Source organism: Symsagittifera roscoffensis, chromosome 1, assembly GCF_963678635.1.
Source record: "Symsagittifera roscoffensis chromosome 1, txSymRosc1.1, whole genome shotgun sequence".
Taxonomy (NCBI): Eukaryota; Metazoa; Xenacoelomorpha; order Acoela; family Convolutidae; genus Symsagittifera; species Symsagittifera roscoffensis.
The window spans coordinates 32,796,089-32,813,438 of NC_087062.1; the positions used below are offsets into that span (position 1 = coordinate 32,796,089).

At 34.3% G+C, this 17,350-nt stretch overlaps 1 protein-coding gene across 1 annotated transcript in view; it reads right to left on the reverse strand.

The window, feature by feature from the left end:
* Positions 1 to 2,163: 2,163 nt before the first annotated feature.
* Positions 2,164 to 17,350, reverse strand: part of LOC134843001 (probable G-protein coupled receptor 142) — a 34,295-nt gene continuing 19,108 nt past the window's right edge. Inside the window, exons 4-5 of the mRNA XM_063859577.1 lie at positions 10,892 to 11,062; positions 2,164 to 2,876 (exon numbers count right to left, since the gene is read on the reverse strand). Coding sequence (XP_063715647.1) covers positions 2,332 to 2,876; positions 10,892 to 11,062 — 716 coding nt within the window. The 3' untranslated portion in view covers positions 2,164 to 2,331. The remainder of the gene's footprint in view (positions 2,877 to 10,891; positions 11,063 to 17,350) is intronic.

Sequence of the window (17,350 nt, forward strand, 5' to 3'; positions counted from 1 at the left end):
AGTGTAACTGGGGTTTTATAGTAACAGTCAGTCGGATGATGATTTTTTTTGGTGGGACTTCCGAATGAGAAAAAACTATACCCATTCAGAAAGTTAAGATCTCTTTAACTATCCCCCTAGAGTACCTATTAGCGAACTGCCAGCCCTACAAAGAAATAATTCACTGGTCAAAATTATGCAACTTTGTAACAAAAATTTAGTAACGGATATCCCCCTTTTGCAAAAGAAAGAAATAGTAGGAGAGACCCGAAATTTGCGCTCTGCGACTGACTTACATTTTGGGAAAAGTATAAAAGAGCCAACAAGCAGTTGGAAAAGAGTCAATGAACGAAAGTAAACAGAGAATACTGACTCGCTTTTTGAACAAATCTCAACTCATCTCAACGAATTTCAGAGAAAAAACTACATTACCTTAGAGCTCTTTGAATTTCTAGAAAAATTTATGATTGACTATTTTGACATAATCAAACCAATTTGAGAAAACCGGACCAAAAGGTGAACTTTTGTTTCGCTGGGAAATCTGATAATTAAAAATTCATTTTCGAAATTAGAAGTCGATCACGTTTTTCGCGACCTTTACACTTTCGCTGTTCGATAGTGAATTTCACTTTCCTTTTGACAAAGGAAATGAACTGAACTGAACCATCGCAACCTACATAAGAGCCTGAACTAAGTTCATCGACTATTAATAATCTGCAAACCTGTCTGATTGCACCACGAAAAAAAACAATACCTCAATTTTAATTTTGAATTGGCATAATCAAAGTCGGATAATTATGAATGAAAAATGTATATCGCTAAATTAGTTTCGAAACAAAAAAATATAAATTCCATGTTCTTCAGATCTAAATAATGCTGACTGCCCATCATACATTAAGAAAAACACGTAGTTATATTTAACGATAAGATTACAACAAAACACGGTATGTGGGGGTAGACACTAAATACTGAAGACTAAAAACAACTAAAATTTATAATAATTAAAGTCTCGAAGCTTGAATCACAACAATCTACTTCACATCCTAGTCTCGAAAGTAAACGACACTGAATACAGGCCTAGATTTTAAAACTAAATTAATTCATACAAATTTCGCATTTACTAATGGAAAAAATAGCAATAATAATTGAAACATACTTTCTGCAACCAAAAATATCACCAACTAGAAGACTTATTGAAATTTAACACAAGGTAATTCTAGAACATTTGTTCTCACTCGTACGTGGTACTAAGAGCCCGTTTTTGGCAGAATAATTGTTTCGCAAAAAAATTGCCAACCGAGTCTTTTAGCAGAGCAACTTAATACAACTGACGCATAATTGATTGACAGACATAAAAATTAGCTTAATCCGGATTGAATTTCCATAACTAAGACAAATATTACATGTTATGTCAACAAAAATCGATTATTTTTGAAAAACCGAATAATCGAATACGGTGGATTTGCACGTAAATACCACCCGTGCCGAATGTAAGCGCAGAATGTTGGAGGGGTCCCAGTGTCACCCAAGGTGGGACCGGCTGCAGCGAAATGGATGACATCTCCCTCACCCACGGTAGAGCCTGCACTGAGCAGGACCGGGGGGTATTAAAAAATGTAAGTGCAGCGGAGCAAGCGGCCGCTACTTGCCAATGCCACGTCTGATGTTAGCGTTAAGACTTGCTTATTGGTTTGAGTCTGCCAAAAAATCGGTATGAGCTACGGATCTCGTTAACTACCCCCGCCTTTGCAGGGGTGTCAGATTCGTTACAAGGTGCAAAAATCACATATGAAAGTTAGAGAGATCCTGCGCTACTAAGCGTACAAACCGCTATCTTTGAAACTTGTTTTACAGTATCTCATTTATATGCAGTTACAATCAAATTAAATGCACGAATTTAAATAAAGAATATCTATAACTCACATCTCGATAAACTATAAGCAAAACTATTTGGCAAAACAGTTGATTTCTTTGCTGCCACAATATGCTAATAAGATCAAGAATAAGCATGATAAGGTCTTCAGAATTTCTTCAGGGGCGGATCTAGGATTTTATCGAGGGGGCGGCGGATTTTCATAAATTTTCGGCAAATTTGAACTTTTTTTAGCTCGACCAAATTGATTTTCAGAGCGCTCCCAAATCACTATGAAAAACCTGATTCAGCCAAGTTTTTGGGTAGCCAGGGAGTGGAATCCCCTAAATCCGCTTCTGCTTTTCTTGATATCCATTTTTTCTATCTGATTTATTGAAAAGAATTTTTAACATAACTGTCTATGTAGCAGCAAAAACCAATTTAGATAAATGTAGTAGTGATTTGAAAATGATTTAACTAATTCTTGATACAGGAGATTATTATTTCATGGCAACCAAATCCTCTAACTCATCGTCGATGCGACTCTCCCGCACGTTTTTGCCACTGTCTACGAATGTGACTCCCAACTCGTCTCTTCCCGCATCTTTTCGGCAATGGCTCACTTGTCCAGGGATACCAAGGGTGGAATCCATAGACACTTTGCCTTCTCGTTGAGTAGCATTATCAGTTACGTTGTCCAAACTTTCAAAACTGACTCCATTGTGAATAGAAGTGGCTCGAGTATCCACACTTTCCAGAGAGTCTCGCCATGCTTGCAGGTGAATGAAGAACAACTTGGCGAGATGTCTTCGAAACGAGGGACTCATGGTCGAATACACAAAAAAGTTTACATGCGAGTTCAGCAGGTAGATAAATTCGGACATTCGGGTTATGACGTAATAGGGTTTGTTCATGTTGAAGTACTCCTCGTACAAATGTTCGGGTATGGTATGAATGATCAGGTCAGTGAACAGTTTGGGCGTGAACAGAATAATGTAGCATGCGGACAGTCCAAGAAGAAACATAGTGGCCCGGTGGATTGCTCCTAAACATATTTTTAACAACGTAAAATATTGGTGGCAATGCAAAAGCCGCACAGACACTTCTGACTAAACTATTGCATCAAAAATTTGATTAACGAAAATAAGTTCTCTTTTTTCACCAAGGGTATTGCGTATACGTGATTATAGCTGTTTTTGTGATGATGAGAATCAAAAAAGATGCGATACACGATGACATTGCATTACATGATAGTGAAGAGAAAAAGAGGAAGTCCAGAAAAAAAACATAAAAAAAGTAGAATATTTTTTTATCTGCAACAACTTCATAAGTTTGTCTTGGAAAGTTTGTCTTTAAAACTAGCCTTAAAAACATTGGTAGCCATTTATCGAGTGGCAACTAGTCTGAAAAAAATTAGGTCGGCTACAAATAACCTGAAACAAAACTGTTATTGAAAATTGCTGAGCTAAAAATATTCTGGGAAACTGAAAGCAATTGAGCAGTCGCATTTGGACGCAAGATTTGCAACTCCTGAGAGTACCCTTACAGTACCCAACTACAACGTTCGAAAATTCAGATTTTGAGAAACTTCATCTTAAGTTTTCTAACAGGTTTTTTTGAAAACCAGAAATTCACATTTCAAAAACTACACAACTACAGGGTTCGGAATTCCACTTAAACGAATTATTTTGTAATTTGAGTTTTCTGAAAACTTCCAAAAAAATCGTCTTATCTCTTACACAAAAACAATTTGAGCATTCTTAATTGAAGGCCGAATTTGCAACCCCTGGGATTACTCTGACAGCCCACTAACTAAGGTTAGGAATTTCAAACTTTGAAAAAAAAATTAACTCAATTTTCATGAAAGTTTTTTTTTAAATCACAAGAACGTGATATCTGGAAAACTGCAAGATTTTGAGCAGTCCTATTTAGAGGCAAGATTCGCAACCCCCTGAGGGTACCCTCAAGGATTCCAATAACAGGATCGAATAATATTTAAGATTCCAACAACAGGATTGATTCCAATGACAACATTAAAAGTTTTTTTTTGAAAATTTCGGAGAAAATCATAAAAAAACGTCATATCTCAAAAACTACACGGATTTGAGCAGCCATATTTGGCGTCAAAATTTGCAACTCCTGAGGGTACCCTGACAGAGTCTCAGTTCAGAGATGATGATTTCAAGTTTTGTGAATTTTTTTATATCTAAGTTTTCTGTAAAATTTTGAAAAAGTTCAAAAAAACGTCAGATCTTGACAACTACAAGGATTTGAGCAGCCATACTCAGAGGCAAGATTCGCAACCCTTGAGAGTGCCCTCACAATATCCAACAACAGGATTGAGATCTTCAACGTTTTGGAAATTTTTAATATCTAAGTTTTTGAAAATTTTTTGAAAAATAAAAAAACGTCATATCTCGAAAACTACAAGGATTTGAGCAGTGAGAAATGCAGGCGAGATTCGCAACCCCTGAGCGTACCCTGAAGGCACCCAACTACAGGGTGAAAAATTCAAAAATTGAAAAAAATTTTAAAATTAAATTTTCTAGAAATTTTTGAAAAATCTCGAAAATTGCCTATCTCGTAAACTAAAAGGATTTGGTTATTCATATAGGGAGGCCAGAATCGCAAAACCTGGGAAAACTCTGACAATGTCCTACTATTGTGTTGCTAAATTCAAACTTGATGAAAATAACATTGAATTTAAACTGGAAAATTGAATATAAAACCTTAACCATTGCAATACACGATATAGCTTAAACGTGAAAAAATTCTTTTGTTAAATATGCAAAAAAAATACGTTGAAAAAGCTTTAACATGGCGAAATAGTGAAGCCCGCATTTAAATATATAATAGATAATAGATGAAAGTTAAAAAATTAGGCGACGGGTAGACAGACACAATCAAATTAATTAAAAAAGCAGGTTGCAGACAGACTTCATTTGGCCTCGAAAATACTGAAAAATTAATGACCTTGCGGAAAACTAATTGAAAATTTTTTTTTAAGCATTGCAATATATGATATAGCTTAAACATGAAAAAATTCTTTCGTTAAACATGCAAAATTATTATGCTTAAACATGGGAGATAGCTGTCACTCGCATTTAAATATAGTATAGATAGATAGATGATAGTAAAACGTTAAATCAGAATATAACTGGGGAGTTTTGAATAGAATAAATTATACACGAAGGACAATTTTATTCCAAAAAACGTTAAAACTGATAGTTTTTGCCTCAAAATTGATCTGCTCATGCCATGATTCGCAGGCCGGAGATTTTAAAGTCTATTATGAGCGTCCACATAAGACTTCCAATTTTTCGATCCAAGTTTCTCCAACATAAATGACTAAATCCTCAGTTTTTGGGATAATTATTTTGAGTTTTCCGCAAAGTCCAAATTGTTTTGATTTCCCAACAACTGCGATCATCTAGTCGATAAGCAAAAATCATTCACTGAAAATTTTCCGACAAAGTAGCTGAAAAGGACTACTTTTTCTGAAAGCAAAAAAGACCAAAAATCAGAATTTTTCGGAAAATAGCTGAAGTATATTGAAAACATTACCATCCAAATGATCGACTTCTAGCATCAAATGTTTCGGATCGGGGCAGTAATGAAACTTGTCTCGCAATCTGATATATTTAAATTTCGTTCGAAATTTTGTGACCCAAAAATTTTGGTCAATTTTTTTCAGCAAAATTTGATAAGTTTCCTCGGCTTATTCGTAAGCCAGAGCCCAACGTTCTGTGACTTTGCGATCTTCTGTTACACTGAAAATTGCATAAACTTGACAAAATTTTCCGACAAAGTAGCTGAAAAGGACTACTTTTTCTGAAAGCAAAAAATACCAAAAATCAGAATTTTTCGGAAAATAGCTTGAGTATATTGAAAACATTACCATCCAAATGATCGACTTCTGGCATCAAATGTTTCGGATCGGGGCAGTAATGAAACTTGTCTCGCAATCTGATATATTTAAATTTCGTTCGAAATTTTGTGACCCAAAAATTTTGGTCAATTTTTTTCAGCAAAATTTGATAAGTTTCCTCGGCTTATTCGTAAGCCAGAGCCCAACGTTCTGTGACTTTGCGATCTTCTGTTACACTGAAAATTGCATAAACTTGACAAAAAGGTTCTAGTACAGTCTTGAAAGTTCTGTCACATAAAAACTTTTGAATTTTTTGCAAAAATTGAAGGTTTTTCAGAGAATAAAAATCGCCTATTCAACATCCTGCTGTGATACAAAATCTAGATTGTCGCTAGTTTTAATTCACATAGCACCAGGGGCGGATCTAGGATTTTCTCGAGGGGGGCAGATTTTCAAAAAGAAATCGAAAATTTTTAGGTCGACCAAATTGATTTTTTGAGCTCTCCCAAAGCACTGTTTTGCCCCTATTTTGGCAAAATTTTCTGCGCCGCAGACAAATTTTTGAAAAAAAAACAGTCAAAAAAGGCGTTTTCAGGCACTTTTTGGAAAATTTTGACCAAAAATTTGCGTTTTTTTCGGCGCGCGCTCCCCCCTCAAAATTAGTAAATACTGGCGCCGAAGGCCCCTTTAGAAAAATTTTAGGGTCGGTCGGCCAAAAATGGATTTCATACAAAGTACCAAAGGGGGACCCTTTGGGTCGGCAGGGTGTCGAATCCCTGAGGGGGAGGGTCTTCAATTAAAATTGGTTCTGCCATCTTTTCTAAATTTGAAACCTTCATCCGTATTAAGATTTTGCCCATTTCGATGTTTCTACGGAACTTTTTGAAATTTTTTTTCTGCAAACAAGTTTAACTTTCTCACGCGTTAACACCTCACTTGCGTCTATTTTCTCGCAATTGCAGTTTCGCAAAAATGTCTAATTTCCTTTTAAATGCCTCCGTCTAATTTGATTGTCGTCTAATTTCCTAGGCCCATTTTACAGCTGAAAGTTTTTGAACCTATTTTTCGTCGACACGGATAAAAAAATCATTTGATTTTTTAATTGACCGTGTACGACACTGTTTCTATAAGCCTGCTTTTTCCTGCAAAAAAGATCTCTAATTCCTTCCTAGTGTGTTTTCAAAACAAAACATTATTGGGGTTCTCATCTTTTTTTACTACGCCAATTACGCAAAATTTGATAAACCTGTGATGAATAATAGTGTCTTTGGTTAACATCTTTTTCGGTTACTGCTGCTTTCACGATATACCTATTGTACGGTATAACTATTGCAGATTGTAGGACCCGGCCAATTGCTAAGCAAAATCAAACAAAGAGAAATAGGGTCGTAAAACTTAATTAAAAACACTTTGAAATACCGAAATTGTCTTCAATAAAATCTTTCACCCGAGGCAAAGAATTAAATTTGTTGTTATTTTATTTCTTGTTTAGTGAACAAAATGGTCCCGATACCACGAATGGGGGCTAGGAAATAAGACGACAAGCAAATTAGACGGCTCCAATAAAAGGGAATTTAGACGATAATTCTTTTTTTGCAAAACTAGCATTTTGGACGAAAAGGGAAGATCTAACAAAACTTTTCGCTCGAAACAAAATTTCACAAATACAAAAAGAATTTATAACCTCTTTGCATATCGAACTAATTATTTTAAATGATTTATTAAACGGTAATCTAAATATGATAAAACATTTTTGAAATGCATATATTATACAATTGCAACATGTGAAAAACTGATTCGCATTTAAACGACCTTAACAAACATTCAGAACAAATGACCGAGCGGCAACTAAAGCGAACAGTTTCCAAAAGTCACAGTTTCCAAAAAAAATCGCCTGTTGCTAAGCGAAGGCTCACAACCTTTTCTTTTCATTAAAACTCATAGCTCGGATTTGGACATTTCTTAAGGCCCAAACTCATTTTCTACCTAAATTTTATCGCTAAAGCAAGTTTCTCTGTTTGAACCTTTAATCTCAGATTGATTTGTCGTGGTAATTTCCGAGAAAAAGAAAAAAAATCGGTAAAAGTTCCCTCGACAGAAAACAGAAATTCTCTCAGGTCGTAGAACGCCCAGTGAACTAAAGAAGAGACAAGCGGAACATCTAAGCACATACGGAAGTAGCCGGTATATCCATTGGTAAAACTTTTTTGAAAATCGGTTGAAAAATCCCGAGAAAAACTGAAATTTCCACAGGCGTCACAGAAAAACTTAAAAATATCAAATCACATATAAATTATCTGTTCTTCTTTATCAAACAAATAGCCACCAATAAGCAAGAAACAAAATTATAAGGCTATGGAGCAAAAGTTAACCTGATATCAAAAAGCAAAAGTGCCACCAAATACGGAGCATCTTGTCTGCGACTTTCGGTTGGAAAACGTGAATACAGTAAAACGAAGCTACGCTCCGTTGTAAGAATCATTTTTATAACCCATCCATGCTAAAAACAGGCAAAAAGAAAAGATTGCAAGTAGACATCATATATTGACAAAGCCGATATAACATGAGTTGAACCCGTTTAATCAAAATTAAGATCAGATGTGGTAAAACTACAAAACAAATTTCAATTTAGTAAAAGCAGTTAAAATCATGAAAAAACAGAGTAAAAAAACATCGTGACAATTGCGATCCAAACAAAACATTGCATTATCATTATTGTAGAGAAGGAAATCGATTTTTTTCTGAAAAATTTAGCTGAAAAAATTTCTTGAAAAGTCGAAAAGTTCAAAAAGTTCTCACCTTTGTCTCGGATGATGCTCAAAAACAGCCCTAAAAAAATTGAAAAAAAAAACCGAGTGGCAACCAAGGTGACAAAAATTGGGTCAACCATCGTTTAAATATTTTTACACTCCATCCCTGCTGAAACAGGCAAAAGCAATAGAAAAATCCCCCTTGAATCTACGCCATATAAGTTGACTAAGCAGATATAACAGAAGCAAAACCCATTAACCGAAAAATTTTTTAAAGAAAATTCAAAAGCAGAGTTGGTAAATTTACTAACCACAGAACACTTTGAAAGAACTTATAGAAAGAACTGTTGGAATGAAACAAAACCAAGCATTGGAAAAAAAACTGCTTCGAAAGCGTATCACATGATAAAAAATGCATTTTGAGATACAACGGAAAAAAAGCCGTCAGAAATTAGGATGAAAACTACAAATCCAAAAAATCAACTTTTTCTCAAAAAATTTATTTGAAAAATGAATTACTACTTAAAAAGATTGTCAAAAGACAGTTGCAAAAGAGTCAGTGAACGCAAATAGACATAAAAAAACAAGAAAAAAATCTTAAATTTCGAAATTCAAAAACAAAAACTGTCTTAAAGCTCTTCGATTTCTAGAACAAATTAGGATTGATAAAATTAACCTAATTTAAGAAAAACAAGGGCTCTGTTCCACTATTTCCCCCACATATGAAATTCAAGTTTATAAAACCATTTGAACAGTGTAATAAGGCAATGAAATTTTTATGTTGAACAAACCAACAATTGTGAACAGATATGGTCTTCATACTTCACATCAGAATATCACGCATTTAACCGTTATCACACGTCTAAAAAATATGGAAAACTTTGAATGCCGGTTGGGGGATGGTGCTAAATACGTTAAAAAAACCTGTTTAAAACAACGTTAAAATAACTTTCAGGTGCTGAATACGTTAAAAAAACTGTTTACGGAAAAAAGTCTAATTTCCGATTACAAGTCACTTGCGTCGCAAGTGAAGCAAAGCAGATGTGGTGAATTGCCATTAAAAATTATTTGACATTTAACTCCGATATGGCTGTTGCAAATTGCATTGTTATTGTTCTGACCATTTGAAAATTGGGGAGAAACTTTGTTTTTTTTCGGATGTACTTTAGTTTTTTCTTTTTTGTTTTTTATTGCTGTCCACGCAAAATCAGGAACCACAAATAATAACTTGAATTGGTCGATTGATATATCATAATAAACCCTTTCAATCGTGCTTTGAACGACATTTAAAATTTCGAAAACCTTTCTCAGCCTCGAGAAAAACTCAACTGAACTTTTTGATTTTTGTTCTAATTTCGAGCAGGTAACGCAATCGAGTAACTTCGTTAAATAAAAAATGGATAAAAATTGGTCTAATAAGCTTAAAAAATCGTGATTTCACTTAAATCGCCTCAAAAATTAATTTTAAAAAAACACTAAAACTTTCCTTCCAATTAAAGTCACGTTTTTTATAATTTTTCAAAATGTTCTTTTTTAATTTTCATTTTTTGAAAATCACCCCCCACACTCCATATTAGGTACAAAGTGATCTTTTCGCTCCTTGTAACAAATCAATTATGTCAAATAAGCTTCCTTCAACCAATTTGGAACGATTTCTATGACGGATTAAATCTCCGCTCTCGCGTCAATAGCGCGAAACATATCGCGCGTTAATTGTCCCAAATTGGCAATTTTTAAACTCACAACTTAACGAAAAATGAGAAATCTTTCCAAATTTAAGCTCAGGACAACAAAACTTTTTGAAGTTTATAAAAGAAACCGTCAAAAATGGTTACTTAAAAAGTCGAAATTTGTCTGAAGAAAAAAACCACCCCGAGCACAAATATTTCGTTACTTTCGTTACGAAAGTCGGAACAATAATAGTCTGTGTTAAAATCCTTGGCATTGGCTGTACTTAATAGCTGGTTATTGATAAAAATGAACTCTTTCAAAATGCACACATCATATCACAGCAATATTTGCGTCGCAACAATTTTTGCCACTTAGGTTGGAAAAAAAGAGAGTTTATACTATCACACAAGCTTTGCTTCTGTAAAAATAAATGTCATTTTATCCTATGTCGCTATTTTTTATGTTTTTGTTTATTTTTAGTTTTTTGAAAGTAACTGTTGTCACCTTTGCCTATTTTGCTAATTTTATAGGTGTTTATATAGTTCAAAAAGATGGTTCGAAAGTGCACAGGAAAATTTGTTGTTCGATAGCGGAGTTTGCTTCCTTTGAAAACGAACAGTTTTCTTTGAAAGAGTTTTCATTCCCAAAAAAAAACAAAAAAAATCATAACGACATTATAAGTGACAATGGTTGTTTTACACTTGAAAAAACTGGGTAATAATTAAATCATAAATGACATGACGCAATTGTTTAATATGAAAAACAACTTACGTGTGGGCACACTTCTGTTCACGAGTGACCCCTGGGCTCTCTCTTTCTGTCTCCGTTTGGCAACGAACATCTTACGCACTATACATGCGTTGCAGTAGAGGATGATTCCAATTGGCATCATGTGCAGCAACAGTACTTGGTAGACATACACGATCAATTCCCAAGTGGCATCTAAACAAAGCATACAAAACTGAGCCGATATTAAGACAAATTAATTCCATGCAGAGGATCAATGATCACAGAAATTAACTTCAAACACCATAACTTTACGTTTTCAAAGAAAATTTTTAAGGACGCCAAGACGCTAACTAAGAGCTACTTGTCTTTTTTTAAAATGAAACTCTAGACCTCGCACAACACAGCAATAGTCGCCAATGCAACGTGTCGAGAAAAATACAACATAGCCAACAGCAGTTTAAAAAGAGTAAACGCAAGGAAACAGAAAATCACTGTTTCAACTTTCGAGTTTCAAAGAAACAAGATATATGGCCCTAATACTCTTTAAACTGCAACAAAAATTGATACTTACCAATTTATCAAAACAATTTACCCAATTTTTGAAAACTGGGGCAATAGATAAAATTTATATTCCATTGGGAAATCCACTTTGAAAACTAGAAGACGATCACGTTTTTCAGGAGCTTTACACTTTTGCTGTTCGATAGTGCATTTCGCCTTCCTTTCAACAAAGCTTTGCTGAAAGGAACAGTTTGCGTAAGGAACAGTTGCGCAAGTTTGCGAAAGGAACATTTTTTTCTGACATCCCCCGTAAGGGGGAGAGGAACTATGGCTGAGGTTTTTCTTACGCAAAATTAGGTGCCTCAAAGAACGCTCATATGGCATCGAGTGTAATATCATATAAAAACATTCCGACTGCGTGAACATATTTAGCGACTTCTTCCTGAAAAAAAGAATCGCCAAGACCTGCATAAGAGTATTCACTACGTTCATGACTCTTAATGATGACGAGTTTGTAAAAGTTCGGATGCAATTTGTATAAAATTTTAGACGTTGAGAAGACTTCATTTATTTAACATTTGTGGTTTTATAAATGAAGTCTACTCAACGTCTAAAAATTTATACAAATTTTATACAAACTTTGATTATTCAAAAATTTCTCGATCGCACAGTGCACTCATACAGGATTGAAAAATACCGGCGACAACACGAATACATGCAATCAACTTGATTAAAAACAAATGCTAAGCAATAAAAAGTTCTTTTCATTTTTTCTGACATCCCCCGTAAGGGGGGGGGGGGGGGGGAGAGAGGAACTATGGCTGAGGTTTTTCCTACGCAAAATTAGGTGCCTCACAGAACGCTCATAGGGCATCGAGTGTAATATCATATATAAACTTTTTTTATTCCTGATTCGGATTTTGTATCAAAACCATAAAAAATTGTCTCAGCAACGAAAAATTTGTCTGAGCTTTTATCTATCCAAAAGTTCTATTTTACAGCATAATCTGCAAAATTATCATTTCTATTCAAAAATCCAGAAAACATTTAAAAACAAAGTAAAGATCAAATTAATCGAAAAACCCAAAAAAACGGTCTGAGAGCCAATTTACTGTAAATTCCTCTGTAAACTCAAAACATTTAGAACCGTTTTTCTTGATACGAACTTTTTTTGAATGCAAATTACGACTATTACGGCTTGAATATGACAACACTTGACCTTCTACGAACTTTTCAAGAAGTGCGTAAAATCTGCTGAAAAAAAAGCAATTTTTACTTCAAGTCACTTCGTCATATCGTCGGAACAAAGCTCATTTGTCCAGAAAACCATGTTAATGAAATGAACATAATTTATTCTCTCGAATGGCTAATGAAAGAGCATATCAGCTCATTGCCAACAGCCTTGGAAAGATAAAGCAAGAGGACAAGTAGAAAAATGGACTCTTATACAAAAAAAAAGGTTTTATATAAAAAGTATGTAATTTTTGCAACAAATTTAAAATATTTTTTTATTTCACCTGTTTTCAGCCTTTCGATATCCGAGAAAAAAATGAGTGCATATTTTGATCTATATCACAAAACCAACAATCGGACTAAGCTCTTGCTCTTGACCTGGTTCAAATTTGTTATTTTCAGACAATTTGGATTCTTGGACCAATTTGCAAACTCAATAACAAATTTCCGTGAGAATACTCTTCTTTATACTGATTTCAATGGGCACATCCTGTGAACAATTTCACACTTCTTGAACTCATTCAAAAAGATTGGTTTCAAGTAAAATCACTGAAATCAGTGGAACACAAAAGCCAAGGAAATCCCTAGGAAGCCACAATTGGCGTTCAATATTAGACTTTTTTTTCATTTCGTTCCTTTTACTGATAGGCTTGCAAAAATTAACACAAACCCTCCTTTTACCTGAATCTTGTTATTTTCATATTTGAAGTAGTTTTTTAATAGAAACTTCTATGAAAAATATCCATTTACAGCCCAGAAGTGGAAGCCCCTTTCATTTTCTTAATTCATGAGCTAGATCAAATACGATTACAGTAAAAAATAACTTGAAAATTTGCATAACCAAGCTAGCGGGAAGTTTTTTGAAAGTCGCTCCTTGAACTTTAAACAGTCATAAACGAAATGGAAACCAATAATTGCTTTTTATTTGGCACAAAAACCCATAATTTAGTAATTTTCAACCAAAACACATGACTCAATTGAAATAATCAATTAAAATAATTCAAAATTGCGTTAAAACACTGAAAAAAAAATTCATATTTAGAAAGATTTTGCAAAAATTCAATATTCTTTCATTTCTGCTTTTCTTTTGACATGAAAATCTATTTTTGTCATCGCACAGTGCACTCATACAGGATTGAAAAATACCGGCGACAACACGAATACATGCAATCAACTTGATTAAAAACAAATGCTAAGCAATAAAAAGATCTTTTCATTTTTTCTGACATCCCCCGTAAGGGGGGCGGGAGAGGAACTATGGCTGAGGTTTTTCTTACGCAAAATTAGGTGCCTCACAGAACGCTCATAGGGTATCGAGTGTAATATCATATATAAAATTTTTTTATTCCTGATTCGGATTTTGTATCAAAACCATAAAAAATTGTCTCAGCAACGAAAAATTTGTCTAAGCTTTTATCTATCCAAAAGTTCTATTTTACAGCAAAAGTTTTTCAAAAACATCTCATAATCTGCAAAATTATCGTTTCTATTCAAAAATCCAGAAAACATTTAAAAACAAAGTAAAGATCAAATTAATCGAAAAACCCAAAAAAACGGTCTGAGAGCCAATTTACTGTAAATTCCTCTGTAAACTCAAAACATTTAGAACCGTTTTTCTTGATACGAACTTTTTTGAATGCAAATTACGACTATTACGGCTTGAATATGACAACACTTGACCTTCTACGAACTTTTCAAGAAGTGCGTAAAATCTGCTGAAAAAAAAGCAATTTTTACTTCAAGTCACTTCGTGATATCGTCGGAACAAAGCTCATTTGTCCAGAAAACCATGTTAATGAAATGAACATAATTTATTCTCTCGAATGGCTAATGAAAGAGCATATCAGCTCATTGCCAACAGCCTTGGAAAGATAAAGCAAGAGGACAAGTAGAAAAATGGACTCCTATACAAAAAAAAAGGTTTTATATAAAAAGTATGTAATTTTTGCAACAAATTTAAAATATTTTTTAATTTCACCTGTTTTCAGCCTTTCGATATCCGAGAAAAAAATGAGTGCATATTTTGATCTATATCACAAAACCAACAATCGGACTAAGCTCTTGCTCTTGACCTGGTTCAAATTTGTTATTTTCAGACAATTTGGATTCTTGGACCAATTTGCAAACTCAATAACAAATTTCCGTGAGAATACTCTTCTTTATACTGATTTCAATGGGCACATCCTGTGAACAATTTCACACTTCTTGAACTCATTCAAAAAGATTGGTTTCAAGTAAAATCACTGAAATCAGTGGAACACAAAAGCCAAGGAAATCCCTAGGAAGCCACAATTGGCGTTCAATATTAGACTTTTTTTCATTTCGTTCCTTTTACTGATAGGCTTGCAAAAATTAACACAAACCCTCCTTTTACCTGAATCTTGTTATTTTCATATTTGAAGTAGTTTTTTAATAGAAACCTCTGAAAAATATCCGTTTACAGCCCAGAAGTGGAAGCCCCTTTCATTTTCTTAATTCATGAGCTAGATCAAATACGATTACAGTAAAAAATAACTTGAAAATTTGCATAACCAAGCTAGCGGGAAGTTTTTTGAAAGTCGCTCCTTGAACTTTAAACAGTCATAAACGAAATGGAAACCAATAATTGCTTTTTATTTGGCACAAAAACCCATAATTTAGTAATTTTCAACCAAAACACATGACTCAATTGAAATAATCAATTAAAATAATTCAAAATTGCGTTAAAACACTGAAAAAAAAATTCATATTTAGAAAGATTTTGCAAAAATTCAATATTCTTTCATTTCTGCTTTTCTTTTGACATGAAAATCTATTTTTGTCATCGCACAGTGCACTCATACAGGATTGAAAAATACCGGCGACAACACGAATACATGCAATCAACTTCATTAAAAACAAATGCTAAGCAATAAAAAGTTCTTTTCATTTTTTCTGACATCCCCCGTAAGGGGGGCGGGAGAGGAACTATGGCTGAGGTTTTTCTTACGCAAAATTAGGTGCCTCACAGAACGCTCATAGGGTATCGAGTGTAATATCATATATAAAATTTTTTTATTCCTGATTCGGACTTTGTATCAAAACCATAAAAAATTGTCTCAGCAACGAAAAATTTGTCTAAGCTTTTATCTATCCAAAAGTTCTATTTTACAGCATAAGTTTTTCAAAAACATCTCATAATCTGCAAAATTATCATTTCTATTCAAAAATCCAGAAAACATTTAAAAACAAAGTAAAGATCAAATTAATCGAAAAACCCAAAATTGCGTTATATATGTCAAATGCGTCACATTTTTTTCGTACCATCTTAATACATGTAATTTCATCAATTCAAAGCAAAAGTGTGCCAAATTTTTTCGTGCCATCTCAGAATTGTATAAAAAAAGTCAGTACGAAACTTTGTTTCCATTTCTCGTAACATATAAGAAACGACTATGCAATGATGAGAATAGAGTTTTAACATTTTCAGAAAGATGCGAGTTCATGTGGTCTACGGCTTCAAAAACTCTTTCTTCCAGTTCTTGTTTGTTTTTTGGTTGCGGACCATCATGAACCCTTGAACTTAACATGCTCCACACGTTTTCTATGATGTTGAGGTTCGGGCTCCTGCTGGACCAAGGTAGAAGCACAATTCCCGTCTCCTCAAAAAAGTCCAAACTTTTTTTTTGAAACATGAATACTGCAATTGTCTTGTTGCAGAACGAAACCATCGGGGAGAATGTCTCTCATTTAAGGGATGGCATTGTCTTTCATAAGCTTGATGTAGGTGTCTGCATTTATTCGACCAGATACCATTTTGACAAAAATGTGACCGGTCGAAAAAATCATACCCCAGACCATTAGGGAACCACCCCCACATTGACGTTTATTGTGTTAAACTTGATGATTTTCCTCCATCCAAGAACACCAGTTGTCGGGTCCGTCTAGTTTCATTTTTTTTTCATCCGTAAATACGACTTCATCCCAGTTTTTTGGTTTAGTCAGCCATTCAGTGCAGAGGCGTTCGATTTTCTTTGTTTTTTGGTCAAAATTATCGTAAACTTTGCATTTTTGGACCCATACCTCATTCTTGATAAAACTCGATGAACCGTTCTTCTGCTGATTTTGAGGGCTGTCTCCCTCAGGATTTTAGAGGAGGCTGTTACCATTTCTTTGCATTTTTTCAGCAGAGCAATTCATCGTTTTATACACATTTTTTGAAGCCAACGGCCACATGCTAGGGTCCCCGCTTTGCTTTGACTCTTAAGTAGTCATTCTTGATCATAGACTGCACTGTTGATCTTGGTAAATTCAGTTCTTGGCTGATTCGGCGATATGAAAAACTATTAGCTTGTTTTTCTTTCGCTAACTCGATAATCTCGCGTGAGTGCATGTCAAAAGCTGAACAAACTGAACAAAAATTGAACAAAACTAAACAAACTGATCTCGCGTGAGTGCATGTGAACAGAACCAATTGCGCGCAGTTCGTGACTTTTGCAACAAAAACCTAAGGGTACGAAAAAATTTGGCCAACTTTTGTCTTTAAACAAGTGTTTACCATGTATTAAAATGGTACGAAAAATTATGACGCGGAGTGTATATATATATTCCTCACTTTCTTCAAAGTCGGAACAGAAACTACCAACCAAGTACAGTACAAAAATTTTGCGATTTAGACGGAAGAGTGAAAGCATGTCAAAGAGTCACGGTAAGTTTAGTAACAGCAATGTTCTACTGAAAGCGGTCTTAGTCTTACTTCATTCGTGAATTTTTTTTCAACTACTGATAATCTTTTTCCCTTCAAAAACA